The sequence below is a fragment of the Zonotrichia leucophrys genome, chromosome 5, assembly GCF_028769735.1.
Source record: "Zonotrichia leucophrys gambelii isolate GWCS_2022_RI chromosome 5, RI_Zleu_2.0, whole genome shotgun sequence".
Classification (NCBI taxonomy): domain Eukaryota; kingdom Metazoa; phylum Chordata; class Aves; order Passeriformes; family Passerellidae; genus Zonotrichia; species Zonotrichia leucophrys.
In genome coordinates this window covers 42,885,088-42,906,760 of record NC_088175.1, presented here as the reverse complement: position 1 = coordinate 42,906,760, position 21,673 = coordinate 42,885,088, and the positions used below count along the sequence as shown (strand labels likewise).

At 42.5% G+C, this 21,673-nt stretch overlaps 1 protein-coding gene across 1 annotated transcript in view; it reads left to right on the top strand.

Annotated features, from left to right (window-relative positions):
• Positions 1–21,673, top strand: part of PTPRJ (protein tyrosine phosphatase receptor type J) — a 73,712-nt gene that overhangs the window by 33,421 nt on the left and 18,618 nt on the right. The window contains exons 2-8 of the mRNA XM_064714831.1: positions 12,575–12,593; positions 13,623–13,769; positions 14,522–14,797; positions 15,385–15,651; positions 18,284–18,550; positions 19,139–19,414; positions 20,532–20,792. Coding sequence (XP_064570901.1) covers positions 12,575–12,593; positions 13,623–13,769; positions 14,522–14,797; positions 15,385–15,651; positions 18,284–18,550; positions 19,139–19,414; positions 20,532–20,792 — 1,513 coding nt within the window. The remainder of the gene's footprint in view (positions 1–12,574; positions 12,594–13,622; positions 13,770–14,521; positions 14,798–15,384; positions 15,652–18,283; positions 18,551–19,138; positions 19,415–20,531; positions 20,793–21,673) is intronic.

Sequence of the window (21,673 nt, the reverse complement as noted above, 5' to 3'; positions counted from 1 at the left end):
ATCCCTGATAAGTCATTCTAGTTGGTTGAGGAAGTTTTGGTTTTGTTCGCAGTGTTGTTTTGTTTTGTGTTTTAACCCATGACCTTGAGGCATGAGTGATTCTGTGCCTTCCCTCTTCCATGCAACAATGTCCTGTGTGATCAGAGCTCATCTTTTTGGCTGCCTGCATCTGAACCCCCTGGGTGACACTGCAGGAGCTCACACTTGCTGGTCACGCCTCTGTTTTCAAACAAGAAGGAAACCCCTTACTTATCTAAACACTTTTCTGTTTGTTTGGTTTACTTGTAAGGAATGTGCTTTGTTAAGTGTCTTTGGGAGGCAGAACAGGGACTGGGCTCTAAAACTTGGTCTGCATTTAAAGTGAGCTCTGAACACAGACTCCACAATGTGCAGTTGCTGTTAGAGGCAGCACAGATGTAAAAATCATTGTATGGCAGGGGAGAAAAGGCTGTAACAGTGGATTTTTAAAGGTTCTGGGTCATGCAGACTGGCTATATCACTAGGAAAGAAAAGGAGAAAATGTCTTAATAGAGATGTTCAGCCGTTAGGGGTTGTCTAGACATCTGCCTTCTTGCCTTTTGGCATCTGGAGGCTCATGTGTCCCAATACATGACAGAAAAAAGTCTGTGGGTATATTTTCATTTTCATCACTTGAGTCAGGTGGTGGATGAGGCATTTTTCTAAACTGGGGCTTTGTGTGTGCTAGTGTATTGAAGCTAACGTGTTCCTCAGCCCTTTGAAAAGTGTTTCAGCTTTGCAGGGGCAGGCTGGGTGCAGTGAACAGTGGTCTTCAGTCTGACTTGGCTTGGCGTGCCCTCGCTCTCATTTGTATGTGTCGTCTTAGCTGAGTCCTCCCTCTTGATGAAACCCTTCCTGGTGGTGTCTGCAGGATTCCTCCTCACTGCTGCTCAAACACAGGGTGGAGGTGCTGCCAGGCAGGCCAGGGATTGAACCCTGTGGGGGTCTGGATCAAACTCCCCTGTCAGCTCTCACCAATAAAGCCAATTGTTCCAAAGTGCCCTTCCTTGTTAGTTTGTTTTGTGCAGTTGAAGTGTCAGGAGGAATAAAAAAGAAGCAGTATCTCCTAGAGATGGGAGAGGCTGCTGTGGCCTGTGAAGGATTGCACTACTTTGTTCTGGTATGTAATAGTTCTTATAAATGTTTTACATTCTATATTGAAACCTGTTCTTCAGGTAGTCACGTTTCTGGCAGCATTATATAACTCTGGGACATTTTGAATATCTCTGTTAGAGACAGGAGAGGTGCAGAGGAATCCACCATGTGAATCACTCCCTGTTTAACCCTTGTTGGAAAGTGGGGAGGAACGAGCCTGAGGCCATTAGAAGAGCAGTTCAGGGAAGGTGATGTGGAAGCAAAACCACATCAATTAAAAGATACCAAGATAACAAGGTTTTAGCAGCTGGAATGCAATTAACTTCCTCTTCATTCTTATCTTTCTCCCCTACCTGCACATGGGTAACAAAGGTCATTTCTGTTATCTGATACAAGGCTTTGGAGCTCACTACCCTGAGTTCACGTGTAATTTTTTTATTGTGCTAAGATGACAGATATACCAAAATCCCACCAATGTGGTGCAGAGCAATTAAGGTTTGTGTTTTGTATTGCTGCTTTACAATTCTTGCTGTTGGCAAGCAGCAGTTTATAGATAGTTACAAATGTTATCCCCCTAATCTGAGGGAACTCTGGCTGTTACATGAGCAAAGACAGTAAATGACTTAGCCTTCTGTGGCATGCACATAAAACAGGATGCAAGGCATAGAGAACTTAGTTTCATCTCTGTCTTAGAACTGGTTTAATGTGGCTTTGGTATTTGAGTGTGAAGAGGAAGCTTTGCCCTGTGTGTTCATCATGAAAATGCATCTCAGTGAACTGAAGGGTTTCCCGTGTAACCTTCCCCAAAGTTCTTGCTCCAAACAAGACACGTTTATGTGGCTTTTCTCTTCAGAGCTTGGAATTGTCAGCCTTAAACACACAGATGAGAAACCTGAGAAGCATATTTTTAGCAGATAATTCAAAGTTCTGTTTGTGAACTAGGTGTGTTTTAATACAATAATTGAGCATTTACATATCCTTACTGGTTTGTGGATTTTTTCTTTTTTTTTTTATTTGGTGGGGTTTTTTGTTGGTTTTTTTTGGTTTTTTTTTTTTTTTTTTTGAGGAGGAGCCATTGGTTTAGTGTTGGTTTCTTTTTTTCTTTTTTTCAATTTTTTTTTTATTTTCTGCTTGTTTGTGGTTTTTTTTTCCAAATAAATTATAGCAGTGAATGTGCTCTAGCTCACTGGCTTTGGATATGTCCTTGTTTCCTCCCTGAATATGATAGAGCTGTTATGCTTTAGCTATTGCAAAGTATAAAAATATTAAACACCAAACACCTGGCCAGAAAGAAATGTGTCTGTCTGGAATTCATAAATTCTTATCCTTCAGGGCTTCCCAGGCATTTTGCAGTGGTGCAAGGAAACTCTTTCTGTAGTTTAGCTCAAGGTTAGAAACCTCTTAGAAGAGAAGTGTTATTTTTTCTCTTTCCATGTTTGTGGTCTGTTGAGGGCAGAGGAGCTAAAGAGAGCACATCTGCTGTTTCCAAGACACTGAACATATAATCTGGGTGAAAACAAATCAAATCTACTCTTGAGACTTTCAGTTTGAGTCAAAGAATAATGAATTAGAGGAAGTGTTAATGTGTTGTTAAAGAGCAGCAAAACTGAAGAGGAAGGATGAGGTGTTGTGATTGATTCTAGTACCTGCTGCTCATCTTTCACTCTGCCATTTCGTATAGACACATGAAGAGAGATTAAAATACATTGAGGATACCTCAGGGACATCCCTCCATTTGAATTTCTAAGTGTCCCTATAACATGCTTGAAAAAATAATTAGACTAAAGGGGTTAATAGCATAGATAGGAAAAAGAGAGTTACTGATGAAGCCTCCTCTACCCACAATGTCTTCTGCAGAGTCAGTGCCTGACCAGTATTACTACTTTTTAACATCTACCTCTTTATTCTGGGCTGTAGTTGAGGCAATAGTTGCTACTACAGACTTTGCCAAAGGCAGAATCTGCCAAAATGCTTGGAGGATGGTACTGCACTTGTTGCTGCCCCTTTCTGCTTTTCTGTTAGGGCAACACTGTCAGATATTATTGTGTGACACAATTATTCTTAATAGTGCACTCATACTTTTTATAAAACTTCAAAGTGCATTTAATGTATTTTCTCAAGGCAGTCTGTGAAACAGGAGGTTGCATGTATAAAATATACATGGGTGTGTCATCAGAAACAGAACTTGAATAGAGATTTTTTTCTAAAAAAATCTTGTGTGTTTAAAATTTGCAAGAACCATCCTCAAGTGGAGGTGGAATTCCTGATAGAAAGAGTTTGCTTCATCATTGAACTCACTGGTAGTGGGTCTTCATTTAGTGGTAAAAGAAGTTGGGGTAAATGTAATGAATTTTGTGTTTTGTCTTGTTTGTCTTGCACTTAATTGCAATTTAAAAAAGTTTTTTTTTTCCAGTAATCTTTTTCAAAAACTTTGGATTTATCTGCCAAGACCATGCAATAGAAACATACATGCTTTTGTATCTGGGTTGTAGTACAGGTAGAACAAAATCTGTAATTGTATGGAGATAGCAGAAGCTGTGGGAAGCCACATCAGTGGTACTGTTGCTCTAAGCAAAGGATGAGCAACATGTTGGGAAAATTGACTCTCAGCTTTGAAAGCTGTCGAGGTTTGGTTTGGTTTCTTTTCCCAAGTGGTACACAAGGCTAAGCAAACACTGCACAGCTATATAATGTGCAATGTATTTTAAATAAGCATATTTCCAGACTGGTAATAAATAACATAAACATCTTGCTCTTACAATAAGAGTTTGAAATGAGCTACTGGCTGTTCGATCTGTATCAGGGCTGTGCCAAATACACAGATCAGCAGGAACTCCTTCATGTGCCTTGGAAAGAGAGAGAAGCCATGGGTATTATTTTTCTGGAATAAAAAGTTTGCAGCTGTTCAGGCTGCAGTGTCGGTCTTATCTCTGGTTCTGACCCTGCACCATCCAGCCTTTTTCCACCACAGCCAGTGCTCCCAGATGGCCATGAAGTTGACCTTTGAGAGACGTGTCTATTGACTGGTAAATGAGAGAGAGCCCATGTTGTTGTCGGTGAATAACTTCTCATGCAGCCTCAATGTATTCACAGAGACGAGTCTGGCAATGGGGTAATGGCAGAGCCAATTCTCATTCCTGATTCTATTCAGCTTCTGTTCAAAGAGGAGGAAAAGAGAGACTCTACCAGAGCCCCAGATGAACTTAGTGGAGCTGTACAATGAGATCTTTTGTTCCCTCCCAGGAGTACTACTACATGTTTTGAACGCTTGCAGTCCATTTGTCTTTTGCTACAGTTTAAATTCATTAAAGGATTAAATGGGCTGAAGATAGCAGGCAAACCCCAAGAGTATCTCTGCAGCCCCATAGTGCTGTGTGTGAAAACAACATATGGGAAAACATTGTTTAATCAAATTGTTTGTGTTAGTGATAATCTGATCCTTGTAGATGAGCCAGATCTGTGGCTTATTTTGGAGCTGGAAAAGGTTTCACATCACATTTTTTGCTGTAAGGCAATTTGCATTTGTTTTGAGGAAGTCAAGCTACTTTGCTTTTAGGTCCCACCAAAAATGTAGATTCACTGTAAACTAGTGCAGGTGAGGATGTGATATGCTGTAAATAAACACTGTGAAGAGAGTCTAAGGTCCAGCTAATTTATTGCATGAAATTACTTTCCTCGTGACAGGTTTATGATGTTTGAAGATGCACTGAGCCTGCCCAAGCCAGCTCGGCCTGGTGTCATTATCTCCCACAATCAGCACAAGGCAGTGCTGACATCTGCATCCACATTTTACACTCTTAACGTGGTCATCCTTAGCCCTGTGCTTTCCAGAATGACAACTTTTATGGGAACTCAGCGTGTTTCCCTGCTGCTTGTCACTTGGGGTGACGTTAGGTGGTTTTACTGGGGCCTCTAGTGGTCTCACACTGCATGACTGCTCCAAAGCTGCTGTTCGGGAATGGGGAGCGAGGATTGCTTTCCTCCCGCCCCATGGATAGATTTACCCAGCTACAGGGCAAGGGCAGTGCCATACAGAAAATTTATTCGGCTTCTAGTGGAGCATTTCACACGGAGTTAGAACGGAAAGTACTGAAGGAGCATAAATGAGTGGTAATAAACAGCAGCAGAGCGTGAAGGAGGAGATGAAGGTTAGCCTGAGGAGTCTGTGTTGGGCAGTGGTCACAGGCTGGTTTCTCCCAGCTGCACAACTCAGATTTTTAGATTAGGAAGTTTTCAGGACCCTGATAAGGACAGAAAGATAGACTGTATTAAGGAAAGTATAGAATTAAGGCAGGAAAGGGCAAAACATTCATGTAACAGCATCAATACTGCCCCCCAAAAAAGGATTTTCTGTGTAAACAAGACAGTTTTGAGCTCTGTGTGAGCTTGAAGGCTTTCACAGGCCATGGTTCTCCTGCCACCAGACAGGGTGTCATGGATGAAAAATTTGGTCCTTTTTGTCAGTACAAATAATCTTTCTTGATGTTGTCTTTGAGCTGTAGTGTTAGTTTTAAAATCCCTTTGCAACTAGTTTTACTTGGAAAACCTCTCAAACAAAATCCAGCTCAATGTTATTCTCCTTGTAAAGTATTTTTTAACACTTCCCTGAGGAAAGACTGTGCAGAGTCCAAAGTGTCTGGCACAGCATAGTGAAATATCATTGTGATAAGAGAAACTTGGGAGTCCTGACTGCACTCAGCTCAGCAGGTCTGAACTAGGGCTCTGTCAGGAAATGCTGCTCCTTTTTGTGACTGTGCTGCAAAGGCCAGGCAGCTCTGGCTCTGGTGAGCGTTTTCCATGGTGCCTGGGTGGCCAGCCCTGCTGACTTGGCGATACTGAGCGTTGTTGTGTCATTGCCACAAGGGTATTTTTTTTTTCTTTCTCCATTTTTTCATTGTATCCTGCTTCTTCCAGGGTGTGCCTGAGTAGTGAGTCAGAGTGAAAAAATAGTGCTCTTGAGCGGTATGCAGGAATGTGGCTTGTTCACATAAAATAAAGGTTGATGCTTCCTAAGTTTAAAAAAACGAAATTACTGGCAGTGTTAACTGGAAGTTCCTCTTTAGAAGAGGATGGGTTTTTTTGTTTTTTTGTTTTTTTTCAATTCAAGCACTGCTCTCGCACTTCCATCTCCAGTTCCACCCATGTCAGTTAAGTGTTGTGGTTTAACCCCAGCTAGCAACCAAGTACCCCATGCAAAGCAGCCCACACCAGCCACTGTGGAGGAAGTTAACTCTGGTGAATCCAGCGTGGTAGGACATGGAACTGGAGTAGGATAACAGTTTGGGGTTTACTTGTTGTTTAGTAGTTGTTTCAAGTATTACTCCTTGCCATTATCAAGTAAGCACCCTGTTCTCTTTATAACCTCCTTCAGCAGGATGGTCTCTGAATTACACGTACAACTTACTGGGCTATGTGAATTATTTAAGTTTGTTGAAACTTTTCAGCCTTTCTTCTGACTGAAGTTTTGTGGTTTCCTCAGTTGGAGGAATGATCCTACTAAACTATGAGATGGTCTGCAGCACTTAATGCCTGCAATTAATCAGGACCTGCAGGTCTGGGTGAAACAGAACTGCTACTGGGCTGCATGGAAACATTTTAAACTAAACATTTTAAACTGGAAGTCGCTGGAATTAAATCTAATGGTGTTCTCTGAGGTCAGTGGTGAGACAGCTGTCAGTTGCAATGCAGTCATGTTTGGGTTTTGATGTCTGTATTTTTCTCTTTATTTTGGATATGTTGCCCAGAAAACTCCTTGCTCCTAGGCTAGCCATCTGAAAAGCAGATACAAGTTAAACTTGCAGAAAAATCAAGGAAAAACGAGGAAAAACGAGGTTGCTCTAGTATGTGTCATCACAAATATCTTTTTGGTGTCTCATCTTGGTTTTCTTACAAGGCTTTGTCTTCCACAGCACTTTCAGTTCATTGGAGGTGCTGCACAAACTAGAATGTCCTCATATGTTTTCATAAAAACCTGTGGAAAAAAATTATATTTGGCCTCTCTTTGCAGAAAATCTTGCTTCAGGGAAGTCAGAATTTAGAAATGTCAGGGGCAAAGTATAAATACATGCAAAGTGGAAATAGCCTTTCCTCTTTCACATAACTGCATAACAGCTGAAAATAGCCTGTGCACAGTTGTGTGTGGCTGTTCCAGGGCTCTGCACAGCTCCCAGATACAGCAGGGTGGCCTAGGAGGGTCCAGCCCCACCCAGTTCATAACAAACACCAGCTCACATTTCTTTCTTCCGAGTTCTGCATCTCCATCTGGTCCTGTGCTGACTCATTGGCAGAGCTGCCCATTTAGGGTTAAAAGAAGACTCTAAACATCTTGTAAAAACTTAGTGCTGTTTGTAAAAGTAGAGCTTTTTTACTGTAGCATAAACCCACTTACAGCAAACATTCTGTGAAGTGGTGTATTGTGTATGTGCTGTGAGTACCTGCATAAAATACCAGAGGGAAAACAGGTGGAACTGACCCTTGCCACAGCATATTTTCCATTTTTCATTGGAAGTGAGTGCATCATGTTATTGAGATAATCTGGAGATAATTTGAATGAAAAAAATAACAAAAACACAGAACTGTTGTGGAATGCAGTTAAAGTCAGTTTAGCAGAGTAAATATTCACTAGAAAGGGGGGAAAAATGATAACCAACCCCAAACTCCAGCACTGAATTCAGAAAGTAATCACTCCTCGATGAAACTATGTCACGTAATTAAATGTTATCTTCTCACTTAGTCTCCTGTTGATTATTTCCTCCTTCAAGTAGTAAGGACCTGATACAGGAGGGCTAAGTATCCACATATGCCACTGGAATTGGTAACTGAGCTGTTATGTTTGCGCTCTTTCAGCACACAAGCTTTATTCACATTGTCTTTTTCCTTATTGGACAGTGAGCACAGGGGAAAACACCTGCTTTTCTTGGCTTGGCATATCCTTTGTGTAAATTAAAGGCTGTCTGGAAGTGTGCAAGAGATGTTTGCATGTGGCATTTGGTGCAGGGTTCAGGGGTGATTGTGCTGGTGTTGCATTGATATTGTACTGGATGATCTTGAAGGTGTCTTCCAGCCTTGATGATGCTGTGTTTTGTAATAGTGCCGTGATTTTCACTTGAAGTTTTCTTCTTAAATGCAGGGAAATGCTTTGCAGTTGAAGATATATGTAATTTTATTAAAAAATTGGAAAGTAGGGCTATTATGTTACCCAAGTATATTTTGACTTATTTTCCAGTATGATATATTTTCCACCCCAGAGCCCACACGTTATCCAGATAAGGCATGTTACTTGAACTAGCTTCATACAGGTTTAAGCACATATTCTGTGCCCCAATTCAGGTGAACTCATTCTTCTTGCCCAGTGCTGCAAGCTTAAAAACTTCATTAATTTGGAAATAATATGGAAATGAATGAGACAGAACAGCCCTGAGATGGGTTTCAAGAGACAGAAACATTTCATCTTTCCCAAACCCACCTTGTCTTCCTTCAGGACATCACTCTCCAGCAGAAAGGCGTCACTCCTTGCGGATTTACACTTTGCACTTCCAGGCAAATGGAAAGATGTCTCCAGGTGGAATAGCAGGCCATGCCTTAAAAATCCTAGCAAATCAGCAAGTATTGGAAAACTGTATCAGTCTGTGAATGCAATACTGGGGCAATCCATTTCCATTATTGCAGGGCTTCCTGAGTTTGACTTCTACTTACTTTGTATGACCTTGAGTAAAAGCTTTCTGTGGGAATACTTCCTGAATTAAGTCCACGCTAAGTAGGAGAGGGGTTTGTAAGTGGCCAGTTTAGAGCATCTTTGCTGGTTAATGTTTGTTGGCTGAGTGGTGGTGGCTGACAGCATCAGCAAAGCCATGATGATGGTGCTGTGTGATGATGCTTGTCCCAAAGCCCAAAGTTATTCATGTGGAACAACTAACCATAGCTGGACATAGAGAGGGAAAAATGGTGTGAGATCAGGGGTACTGCCTAGAGGGGCAGTCATCTTAATTATGCTGCTGCTTTGGTGAAAGGCTGTTGAGAAGCAGTTTGGAGACCATTGTGATAGCTTGGTCATATTTTCATGGAACTCCAGACCTGGGAGGATGGGTGGATGGAGACTGTAAGATCCGAAGGTACGCACTTGGAAGATCAGCTTTGAGAGGGATGAGATTAACTCTCTGGCTTTTTGCATCTTGAGTCACAAGGCACACAGTGCTGAGCCCACCAGAAACAGTAAGCAGCAACCTCAAGTGGTGTTCTTGGAAAGGGTTTGTGGTTAAGGGGTTTTTTGGCTAAGATATTTTGGTTTGCTCACTTTGACTCTTTAGCCATCCTTTGACCTAATATTTACATGAACCAAACCATGCTGTTTGTTTTGAAAACTGGAGCAGGTAGGTTGGCTGCTGTCTACAAGGGTTTTCCCCCGAGCAGGAACCCCAGCCTCATTAGAGGCACAGTGTGGCAGCAGAGCCAAGCTGAGCTGAAGGTCTGCACTGCTCTATTCCCTGTGGCTCTCCCAGTGCATGTGTAGAGCTGGTGTGTTTTAAATCCTGCTCCTGGAAATATCTTACTTTGAGTTATCAAATATCAATGGGATTTGGTCTTTTCAGTCACTCACTATTTTTTAACAAGTTTTCCTGTACCGTGTCTTAATTCTTCCTGGATAAGATTACTTGTGAGACTAATACTGATTCCTCCCTTAGACAACCCAGTGTACACCTGAGGAGGATGGAGCTGAATTCGGGTTGTATCACACACCACCAGCTCCTGGTCAGTTGTAAACTGCTCACACAGAGAGCACAGAACAGACCTTTTGCGCGTTCAAATGAATTCCTCAGCTCCTCTGGAACCTACAGACTTTGATCAGGCCCTAAGCGTGGCTGTGTGGCACATGAAAAAATTCCTTTGCCATAGCTGATGACAGTGATGGGTTTGTGTATACATTTCCCTCCTGTTTTTCAGTTGAAATGGTCAGCTTTTGGCATTTTGCTGTCTTTTCTTGCTTAAGGATATTCCATCCCTACCCAAAGCACCACAAAAGTTAAAAAAAATTACCCAACTGTATATATGAATAATAGAGATTTGTGTCATTGGAAAAGAAAAACAGGGATGGCAGAGCTCATGATGTATTTAATGCAAACACAAGGAGAATCAGGTGTTCAGTGCAAATATACTCTGAAATCATAAACAAATGTTTTGTGTAAATTCTAAGTAATAACATCAGGTTGGAGAGCAGTTTGGTTCATGGCTGATGTTGAAAAATACAACATGGAATGACTGAGTCATATAGGCTGATGCTTGGGCATGGGATCATTTGTTTTGTGTGGTTATGGATTTCAGAAGGAAGGCCTGCCAGCTGCCAGTGGGATATGATTTTTTTAAATTTGATTTTGCACATAGGGTTCTGGAAAGTCAGAAGGGTATTTTGAAGGAGTATTGCCAGGGTGTGATAGGCAAGTAGAATGTTGGGGTGCAGTTTTTAAATAATGTGACAGGAATTTTAGTGTAACTCCTTTTTGAGGTTGTTTGAGCATCCTTAATAAAAGGAAGCCCGCAGTCCACATGTGACAGTACAACAAAATTTAAAGCAGCTTGGTCATTATTTGCCATTAGATCAGATGCCCATAAAACAGGAATCATGTTCCTTTCTTCCAAGGGAAGAAATGGAATGCTAAAAATGAAAGGTTCAGGGTATTTGCTAGTGGCATACCTGTTTTGCAGTCATACAATAATACCTGTTGTTCCTATTGCTCAGGAAGGATGTTGTGCCCCTAAACTCATAATTTGTGAAGAAGGAGATAAGAAAGTTCATTTTCAGGCAGTTCTACAGAAGGGAAGGTAATGAAGGATGATGGATTGTGAATGATGTCAGGCTCTTGATTCTTTGTCTGTAGGGCTGCAGAAATCACTGTAGCTTAGTCCTGTGGCATTTCTTGTTGATTTTGTTCTGCTTGTGAGCTCTCTTTCTTAATAAACATAACATCCTTTTGGCTTTGCTTGTAGATTGCCCTGCATTTCAGGGGATCTCACCTCTTACTATTCAGCAGCTGTTTCCACACAGCTTAGTTCTTCTGCTCTGGACCCTGCACAGCAGTGTCTTCCTGCCTTCAGAGTGGCTGTTTCCTTCTTGAGCTCTTCCTCAGACACTTCACGAAGGAATGCAGGAGTACTCTTGACCTGGGTGCAGGCAAATATTTCCTCACTTCCTGAATAGCCTTGCAGTTTGAGCTCTTAAAAGCTCAGGTTGAGGAGGAGCCTCACACTTGGATGTAGGACATGTGCATCCCATGTCATGTCTGTTGTGTGCCATGTTGTCCAGGCATTAGGTCTTTGATGCTTACACGTGCTTTTTTTGCCCAGGAAAGTCACCCAAACTCTTCTTGCTGTGGCACTGAGACCATCACAGGAATAAGATTTTAATGGTATTTTCTGACTGCTTTTTGAGGGTGTGTCTGCTTGGACCCGTGACTGGTGCAATGAGCTGGAGCTCCTTGTGGCATCAGCAACATGGCAGCTGGGGCAGTGAGTGATTTGGGATTCCAGCATTGCATCAGGGTGTTGTGAGATAGCTGCTTATTTGAGTTAACTCATGGAATTGGACAAATGGCCAAGAAATTTGGTGGGGGTAGAGAAAACAAAAGTTCTAAGTGCCTTAGGTAAGACTGCTTCTTGCAGACCTCAGTCTGGGACTTCTACTTCACTCCTTTAAGCAGCATTTTGTGGCGCCACTTGGAGAGATGTTCATATGACAATTTATGGGCCAATTCTCACTCCAACAGGAAGGAAAATAGCTATTTGGAAGTAAAGTACAAAGTCTGAACTCTAAAAATCATTCTCAAAGCAAAATTCTGCTGTGTTTGTCAGTGTTACCAGCAGAGGAGTTTCAGGCTACAGTTAAATGGCAACTGCTGATATGTTAGGGATGTGTGCACACATGTAAACTGGATTTCAGAGCAGGTATCAAGTGCTTTAAACTTTGACTACCCTGTGTTTGCTTCAGAAAATGGAAAACACTCTTTTGTGAGAAGTAATATGAAGGTTTATACAGCAAAAGAATGAAAGGAATATTCTTATTAATAAGAAAGACCTAACTGACATCTGCCTTTTTTTTTTGTGGGACAGTGTTAAGGATACTAACTAAAGTGTGTTTTAACTAAGATCTTATAGGTTTGGTTTATAAATTTGTTTGTGCAAAATAACCAACTTAGGTTATTCAAACCTTTTTTTTTGTGACAAAATAAACTACTTCTTTTTAGAATGTGGAAAATAACATTTTATCAGCATGCTTAAATTTTTTTTCTACTAGTTGGATGTATTTTTTGGTGTTATTTTTATGTTAGTAGGAGTTTATATATGTCCTTTGCAAATTTGAAAATCTGAAGTTTTTAAAACAGATTTCTTCCTCCCTCATGTTAATTAAACCACTCCTTATTTTATTTGAGCTTCTAGTGGTTTTAATTACTATTATTTTTTTGTTTTCCAGGTCAGATGTACAGTTGCTTGTAAGTATCATTCTGTTGCTTGCTCTTTTTTTTTAAATATAACTCCCCTTGTCTTAGTTGGCTTTAAGAAAGATCGAGCAGTATCAGCAAAGTATTTTTTAAAAAAAGCTTCCTAGAAAGAATTTTTAGAAACAGCAGTTAAAAATATATACTCAGTTATTTTAGTAACTGTAATACCTACAATGCATTTAAGGATATGTAAAAATATAAATCTGTATTTAAATCCCTTTGCTCTTCACTTTGTGGAGAGTTCTGGTAAAATCAAGTGCAGGTGTAATGTGCTTAGAAAGATGGGAAAATACACTTAAAGGCAATAAAAACCAAACAAACTCCAAAAACAAGACACACAAAGTGACGCCTTTAAAGAATATCTGAAGTGAAATTCAGTTTAGAGATGCTTTTCTGGCCAAGATAATATGTTTTTATGTGGCAGAAATTTCTGAAAGTGTGTGCAAATAAATTCTACCTTAATACTGAACATCAGATTTAAATGAGTTAGCCTTTAAATTTTAGGGTCTAAGTCAAAGCTTTCTATGCTTTGGCCTGTAAAATTGATGTAATGTTTCTGCCTCTAGATATAGAGCCATGTCTCTTCCCTACTGGTTGGAACACATTGTGGGAGTATGAGAGGGGAAGAGGGGAATATTCTTAGGGGGAGAGAAAAAAATTGCTATGCCAGGTTAAACAAAATTTCTGATAATACATGAAGGAAACACACACATGGAGTGTGGCTGCAAGTTGTTTTAACTGCTTTCAAACAAAACTGTACTGAAAAGAGAGGTCATAGTAGCTTTCATCCAAACCATGTGTAGAGTCAGTGGATGGCTGAAATAATGTGACAGTCACTTAAATCTAGTTCAAATAATCTCACAGAAGTTAAGAGGTAAAACCAGGAAATGTGCAGTGAGGTTTCTGTAGAACTGGGAAAACAGAAGTGGCTGTGGGTCTGTGCATGATATCTGTAAGTGGCTATTTCTGCAAATGGGAAGTTCAGAAGTATTGTAAAGACTGAGTTTTGTGTTCTTTCAGGCACTGAGGATTGCAGCTCAAATAATGCAACTGCAGAACCAGTAACCAGTAGTAATGATGATTTATCCATAAACTCTGCCAGTGGGAACAGAACCTCTGCAGGTGGAAGAGTGGTCGGGGCTGCATCACTAGCTGATGAGACAAGAGGTAATCTAAGCACTGTAACACATTTGTGGTTTGGAATGTGACTGGGATGTGAATTTTTGGGGTGTTTTGCACTTCTATATCATGATTACAGTAGTTCAGCATTGAAGGGATATGAATCCAACTGCTGTACTGCAGTAGAGAATGAGGCCAAGAAATGCATCTGCACACCTGACTGGGAGTGCAGTTTCATGCTGTGATTGCAGCATAGCCTTGGAATAGTTTTATCCGTGTTAGACTGAGACTCCCTTCCCTCCCTTCCCTATGACTTTTTAGGTTACAGGTTAATAGTTCAACTTACTGTGACATAGAGATTTGAAATGCATAAGTGATGGGGTGCAGCTGAAGTCCTCTGCCTAGTAGAGAACATTTTATGTCACATATGTACAGGACAGATGTGGGAATCTTGCAGCTAGAAAGGCTCCTCTCTTTGGAATATCCAGTTAAGGAAAGAAATGTCAGCGTGTTGTGTGTCCCAGTCTTTGTTAGCACACTGCGTAAAGCTCACAGCTGAGGCAGCACAGAAATCACTGCTGCTCCTAGACAGCTTTACTGCTAGAGGTGAGGTGAAGCTTGAGGAGTTGCAGTCGGCAGCAGAGCTTGCAAGTGTGCCTTGCGATAGAGAAAGGTGGCTTGACTGTTTGCTCAGGCTGATTTCTGTTTTACAGAGACTGGATATGGCAGGGAGGAGAGCGCTATATGTGTTTGTCAGCAAATATTCTTGTAAGTTTAAAATTTTTTTTCTCTTTTCGTAGGATCCAGCCTGATTTATAACCTCACAGCAGAATCCATTGGTGTGAATTCTGTCATCTTAAAATGGATGGTGAATAAAAGTGGTGATGGCCAATATACATACAGGATAGAGGGTTTAAATTGTACAGATAATACAGCTCTGAAGAATGAGACCAATGACACCAGAGCAGAAATTACTGGGTTAATCCCTGGGACACCGTACAACTTCACAGTATTTGCTGTAGTAGCAGCTACAAGTGATACAGAAGGAGAGGGAAGTCTGATACACTTGTATACAAGTAAGTCACAGTTTTTTGCATTCTTATTGCTGATGGTCTGTGCTTTGCTGTGCAGGACAGAACTCTTCCCACCTGCCTGAGGCTATAACTTAATAGTAGCCTTAACTGGGCCAGATGCTAGGAATGTATAGAAGAAGCATAGCCGTCATTTATTTGTTTACTTATTAAACACCAAACTCCCTCTAACTTACCACCATAAACCAAAAAATCCTCCACAACAACTACTAAACCAAAAACCAACCAATCAACCAAACTGAAATTGCCTTCATTGCCAACCATACCTTCCCTTTCCTGTCCACCTCTCTGGATTCCCTGGGAGCTCTGCTTCAATGATGACCAAAGCTTCTCCTTTGGAGTGTCAAAGGGAGGTAAATGCCACTGAGCATGGCTTGTCTTCAGTTCCCCCTTAGCTGCCCAGTGGTGCAACAGCCTCCAGGAATGCCTGGTGATGTTCTTGGGGTGCTCTTGCACTCTGGACCATGAGTGGTGTGAGGGAAGTGAAGCCCTGGTGTGGCTGTGTTCCTTGTTTCCATGCCTGTGAGCAGCTCTTCTTGCAGGCTAATGAGTTGTTGCTTTGCATTTCACAGGGCCCAGTCAAGTTCATGATCTCCAGGCAGAATCCATTGGTGTGAATTCTGTCACCTTAAAATGGGTGGTGAATGACAGCGTTGCTAACACCTACACGTACAGGATAGAGGTTGTCAATGGTACATTTGTGAAGAATGTGACATTCAATGAACCCAAAGCGGATATTGATTGGTTAATCCCTGGGACACACTACAACTTCACAGTATTTGCTGTAGCAGCTGATAATGAGACAGAAGGAGAAGGAAGTCCCATAGACCTGTATACAAGTAAGTCACAAGTTTTTTGCATCCCTATTGCTAGTGGTCTGTGCTTTACTGTGCAAGACAGGGCTCTGCCCACCTGCCTGATGATGTAATTTTATAGGAGCCTTACCTGCTAAAAATGAGTGCTTCATGCATAGGAGAAGCAATAGCCTTGATTCACAGCATCTGCTGTAGCAGCTGATAATGAGACAGAAGGAGAAGGAAGGTCCACAGACCTGTATACAGGTAAGGAAATGGTGGACAGCTCAGAGCTCTTCCTTACTGCTTGAGGGCTAAAGTGTAAAGTTGTTGTGTGTATAGATCTGATGTCTTGTTACTGTAGCTTAGTTTGGAATGTCTGGTATGCAGTGTGCTTCTTTAGCTGTGGAAGAAATACATCCTTGGTTTTAAAAAGAAAATCCAGGCAAACTTAATCCACACTGCTTCCTCTCCATGTTTGTCCTCATATCTCTTCATGTGGGAGATAATTTCTTGTCATAAATAGTGAGCCAGCTAGGAAGGATGCTCTCCTAGAGTTGGTGTTTTTTAATAGAGTTAGACTCATGGGACATGGTAGGTGGCTGGCTTGGCTACCGTGATCATTAAATGACTAAGTTTCAAATTTACAATGTAATGAATAATAAGAAACAGTAGAGTTGCTCTCCTGGAGTCCAGGAAAGTTTAAGCTGTTCAGGGTACTACTTAGCAGCCTACCCTCGGAATCTGCTTTTGAGGGCTTAGGAATCCACATGTGCCGTTCAGTTTTTGAAAACCACCTTTTAGAAGCACAGGAGCAGGCAGTTTCACTTTGTCAAAAGTTAAGTAATAGGGGAAGAAAACCAGCTTTGGTGAACAAGGAACTCCTGGTGGAACTCCAGAGGATGAAGAAATTGTATGAGCTTTGAAAGTGAGGTCAGGCCTCTCAGGGGGATTACAGAGCTGTGGTTTGTCTATGCATGAAGAAGACACCAGGGCCAGAGCTCAGTCACAGTTGAAACTGGCCAGTGCTCTTTCAGATAACAAGAAAGGGTTTTTGAAGTACATTAATAGCAAGGGGGAGGTCTAAAGAAACCATTGGACTGATCCTTGTTGAAGATGGTCAGCTGGATAATAGGGATGAAGGAGATGCAGAGACATTCCATGTGTGTTGTAGCTCAGTTTTCAGTGATACTGATAGACCTTGGTGTGCCCAATCCCCAGAGCTGGAGGCCATGAGAGCTGGGACAGTGGCTTTCCCTTTGTGGACACTGGCACTGTGATGGACCACCTGTATCAGATGAAAGTTCACAAGTCCATGGGGCCTGCTGGGATTCATCCCTGAGTGCAGAAATATCTCACTGGTGTTACACAGGACCCCTCTCCATCAACTACCAAAGGCCTTGGGAGCTGGGGAAGTCCCTGCCAGCCACTGCTATTCCTATTTACCAGGAGGGTGGGAGGAAAGACCCAGGAACCTGCAGGTCTGCTGGACCAACCTCAGTTCCTGGAAAAATTATGGAGGAGATTGTACTGAGTACTGTTAAAAGGTATTTTAAGAACAATGCAGTCATCAGGTGCCATCAACATGGGTCACAAAGGGAAAGTCCCATTTAATCAAATTCATCTTTTTACCTTACCTCTGTGGTAAAGTCACCCACCTGGAGGGGAAAGGAAGGTAGTGAATGTAGTTTTTCTGCATTTTACTGAGATTTTTTGCTTCTGTCCCTCACAGCATCCTTCTGGACAAGTTGTCCAGCTGTGGGATGAGGGGGTTCATGGTGCGCTGGGTGTGGAGCTGGCTGCAGGGCAGAGCTCCCAGGGTTCCAGAGAGTGGGACTGTGTCTGGCTGCTGAGCAGCCACCAGTGCTGTCCTCAGGGCTCAGTCCTAGGGCTGCTCAACATATTTATCAAGGTATGGATGCAGGAGTTGAATGCACACTGGGTACAGTTCTAGGCCCTGCAATTGAAGAAGGATGTGAAGGTCCTGGAATGCCTGTAGAGGAGGGCAAAAAAGCTGGTGCAAGGGCTGAAGTGCCTGCCCTGTAAGGAGCAGCTGAGGGCTTTGAGCTTATCTAGTTTGGACAAAAGGAGGCAGAGGGGTGACTTCATTGTTCTCCTCAGCTTCCTGAGGAGGGGAAATGCAAGGGGAGAGACTGATCTCTATTCTCTGGTGTCCAGGGAGATGATGAGTGGGAATAGTTCAAAGCGGCTTTAGGGAAGGTTTAGGCTTGACATTAGGAAAGCATTGCTGTACTGACAGAGGGTTCAAACACTGCAATAGGCTTCCTAGAGAGGTGGTCAGTGCCCCAAGCCCTTCTGTGTTTGAGGCCTTTGGACAATACGTTCAGTAATACCCTTTAACTTTTGGTGAGGCGTGGAGTGGTCAGGTAGATGGATGAGGGTAGTTATAGGTCTCTTCTAAGTGTATATTCCATTCCACTCTATCACTTTCCTGCCCACCTCTGGATTCCCAAGGGAAGCCTTAGGAGTTCAATCACTGAAATGGCCTGTACTTATGTTTTCGGGGATCAAAGGGAGATTAATGCCTCTCAGAATGATTTGTCTTCAGTTCTCTTTTAGCTGCCCAGTGAAGCCCTGGTGTGACTGTGTTCCTTGTGTCCATGTCTGTGAGCAGCTCTTCTTGCAGACTGACAGGTTGTTGTCTTGCCTTTCACAGGGCCCAGCCAAGTTCATGATCTCAAGGCAGAATCCATTGGTGTGAATTCTGTCACCTTAAAATGGGTGGTGAATGACAGCGCTGCTGACAACTATACGTACAGGATAGAGGTTGTCAATGGTACATTTGTGAAGAATGTGACATTCAATGAACCCAAAGCAGAAATTGATTGGTTAATCCCTGGGACACACTACAACTTCACAGTATTTGCTGTAGCAGCTGATAATAAGACAGAAGGAGAAGGAAGTCCCATAGACCTGTATACAAGTAAGTCACAGTTTTTTGCATTCTTATTGCTGATGGTCTGTGCTTTGCTGTGCAGGACAGGACTCTGCCCACCTGCCTGAGGCTTTAACTTAATAGTAGCCTTAACTGGGCCAGATGCTAGGAATGTATAGAAGAAACATAGCCTTCATTTATTTGTTTACTTATTAAACACCAAACTCCCTCTAACCTCCCACCATAAACCAAAAAATCCTCCACAACAACTACTAAACCAAAAACCAACCAATAAACCAAACTGAAATTGCCTTCATTGCCAACGATACCCTTCCCTTTCCTGTCCACCTCTCTGGATTCCCTGGGAGCTCTGCTTCAATGATGACCAAAGCTTCTCCTTTGGAGTGTCAGAGGGAGGTAAATGCCACTGAGCATGGCTTGTCTTCAGTTCTCCCTTAGCTGCCCAGTGGTGCAACAGCCTCCAGGAATGCCTGGTGATGTTCTTGGGGTGCTCTTGCACTCTGCACCATGAGTGATGTGAGGGAAGTGAAGCCCTGGTGTGGCTGTGTTCCTTGTTTCCATGCCTGTGAGCAGCTCTTCTTGCAGGCTAATGAGTTGTTGCTTTGCCTTCCACAGGGCCTAGCCGGGTTCTCGATCTCAAGGCAGAATCCATTGGTGTGAATTCTGTCACCTTAAAATGGGTGGTGAATGACAGCGCTGCTGACACCTACACGTACAGGACAGAGGTTGTCAGTGGTACAAATGATACACCTCTGGAGAATGTGACATCCAGTGAACCCAGAGCAGAAATTACTGACTTAATCCCTGGGACACTGTACAACTTCACAGTATTTGCTGTAGCAGCTGATAATAAGACAGAAGGAGAAGGACAGTTCAGAAATCTGTATACAAGTAAGGAGATGGTGCCTTCAATTGCAAATAACTGTGCTGTTTGTACCAAATTGCTCTGCTTTCTTACTTTGGGTTTTCAGCTTTTTCCTGTTTCTTGTTGTGACGTTGCTTTTCTGCTCCAGTTGTGTGTGCACAGCAATGCAGCGATCTTTGCAAAAGGGCTGAAATTGTCTCTGTGTTTGCATTTGCCACCTGTAAATTGGTTATTTCATCAGCATATCTGCTCAAGACTGTTTAGAGATCCAGCTGCTACCACAGCTGGACTTTTCCTAGACACTTGAGGGCTGAACAGACCCCTCACAACGCCTCTGGGAGTGGGTTACCACAGCTCGTACCAAAAGATGTGGTGTGCAGGGATGTGGTGCCACAGTCACTGAGGCTTTTTTTTCCTTAAAATTGTTTTGAGCTCTTTGCAGAGTCTGGGGCCTGAGGTTCCTGTGGGCTGTGACTGACTCACTTCCTGGGGTTGCTGTATCAAGTATGGTGCCAATCTTGTTGGTTTTTTGCCAGGGCACCTTTTTCCTGGACTAGATAGATGGGATAGGAATAGATACTACTTTTATCTGTAGCTCAGAAATGCAAAGAGAACAGGCAATTTCCCTACAATGCAATTTAGAGGAGTGTGTCCTGGAGCTGCTGCTGAGTCTATAAACTTGTCTAAGCTGCCTGAAGCGAGTTTTATCTGTCTAGAATTGGTGCTGAGTCAGGCTTGCAGACACAGCCCCCTAAGATATGTCAGCTGTTGGACCTGTTCAAGCAGCCCAATTCTTTTTCCTGGTATTGAGGAGAGTTTAGGCTGAAGATCTCAAATTGAGACTCATGGGCACAATTTTGAGTAAACAGATCAAGATCCGCTTGGACAGTTTCCTTCCCTGATTTCCATCTGTTTCTCTGTCTGGAAAGCCACTGTGGAAACAAGTGATTGTTGGATATGAAATGAAATAGAATATTCCCCAAAGCTCGTATGACCTTTCCAGAGATGCCTCAGTGTGAATGCCGGAAATGGGGAAGTGAAGCTTGGCACCAGGTGATGCTCATTCTGTGTGGAATAGGAAAATGTGGCTGCGGCTCTTCTTTATTTCTTTTTTCTGATGGGTTGTTGCTTTGCCTTTCACAGGGCCCAGCAAAGTTCTTGATCTCGAGGCAGAATCCATTGGTGTGAATTCTGTCACCTTAAAATGGGTGGTGAATGACAGCGCTGCTGACAACTATACGTACAGGATAGAGGTTGTCAATGGTACATTTGTGAAGAATGTGACATTCAATGAACCCAAAGCAGAAATTGATTGGTTAATCCCTGGGACACACTACAACTTCACAGTATTTGCTGTAGCAGCTGAGACAGAAGGAGAAGGAAGTCCCATAGACCTGTATACAAGTAAGTCACATTTTCCTCCATTGCTGTTGCTGGTGGTCTGTGCTTTGCTGTGCAGCATGAGGGTCTGCCAACCCCCCCAGGGTTGTAATTTAAGACTGTTGCAGGCAGAGGTGATGATTCCGTCCTGGAGCTGGAGATGGCCAATCTCCAAGGTAGAGATGGATGTTAGTGTAAAAGCAGAATTGCCCTGGTACAAAGGTATTGGTAAAGCTTGCTCAGCAAGGAGAAGATACTTTTCCCTGAGCACTGGTCTCTTGCAAATTTGTGAAAGGGACATTTGCATTTGTTACCTAGAGTATGGGGCCCTGAGATTCTCATTTTAAGGGGTTCCCACAAAGAGCATTTTATGCCAGATGAGCTTGTGTGATTTGGGGGCCTATAGCTGCCATTGTGGTGCAGCCAGGAGAGAGATTCAGGCAGTGCTAGATCAGGAGAACTCCTTTGGCCATCCAGCTCCTTGCCATGTTGAGTATTAAAAGTCTTGACATGTGGTGTTGGATGGACCATTTTGGAGCTGGCTTCCAAGGCAGTAGCCCAGCCTGATCTTTCTACGCAGTGCATTTGAAGGAAAATGGATGAATGTTCTTGTCATTTGTCTTTTCCTAAAATGTGCCTGCATGTATGATCCTAGGTGACCAGTCAATGCCCAAAGGTCTCCCCTGTGCTGTCTGTCTGTAATGGCTAATTGCCCTCTTTTAAAGATGCAGAAAGAATAGGAGACAGATGCAGAAAAAATAGGTGGCTGGAGACAGTGTCTCCAGGGGGTTTGGACATGATTTCTCTTCTATGGGAGTGAAGTCCAGGGCATGAGGATTGGATCAGAGTGTCTGGTTCATCACTGCTAATCCTCCTCTAGTGATATTTCATCTTCCTTGTATTTT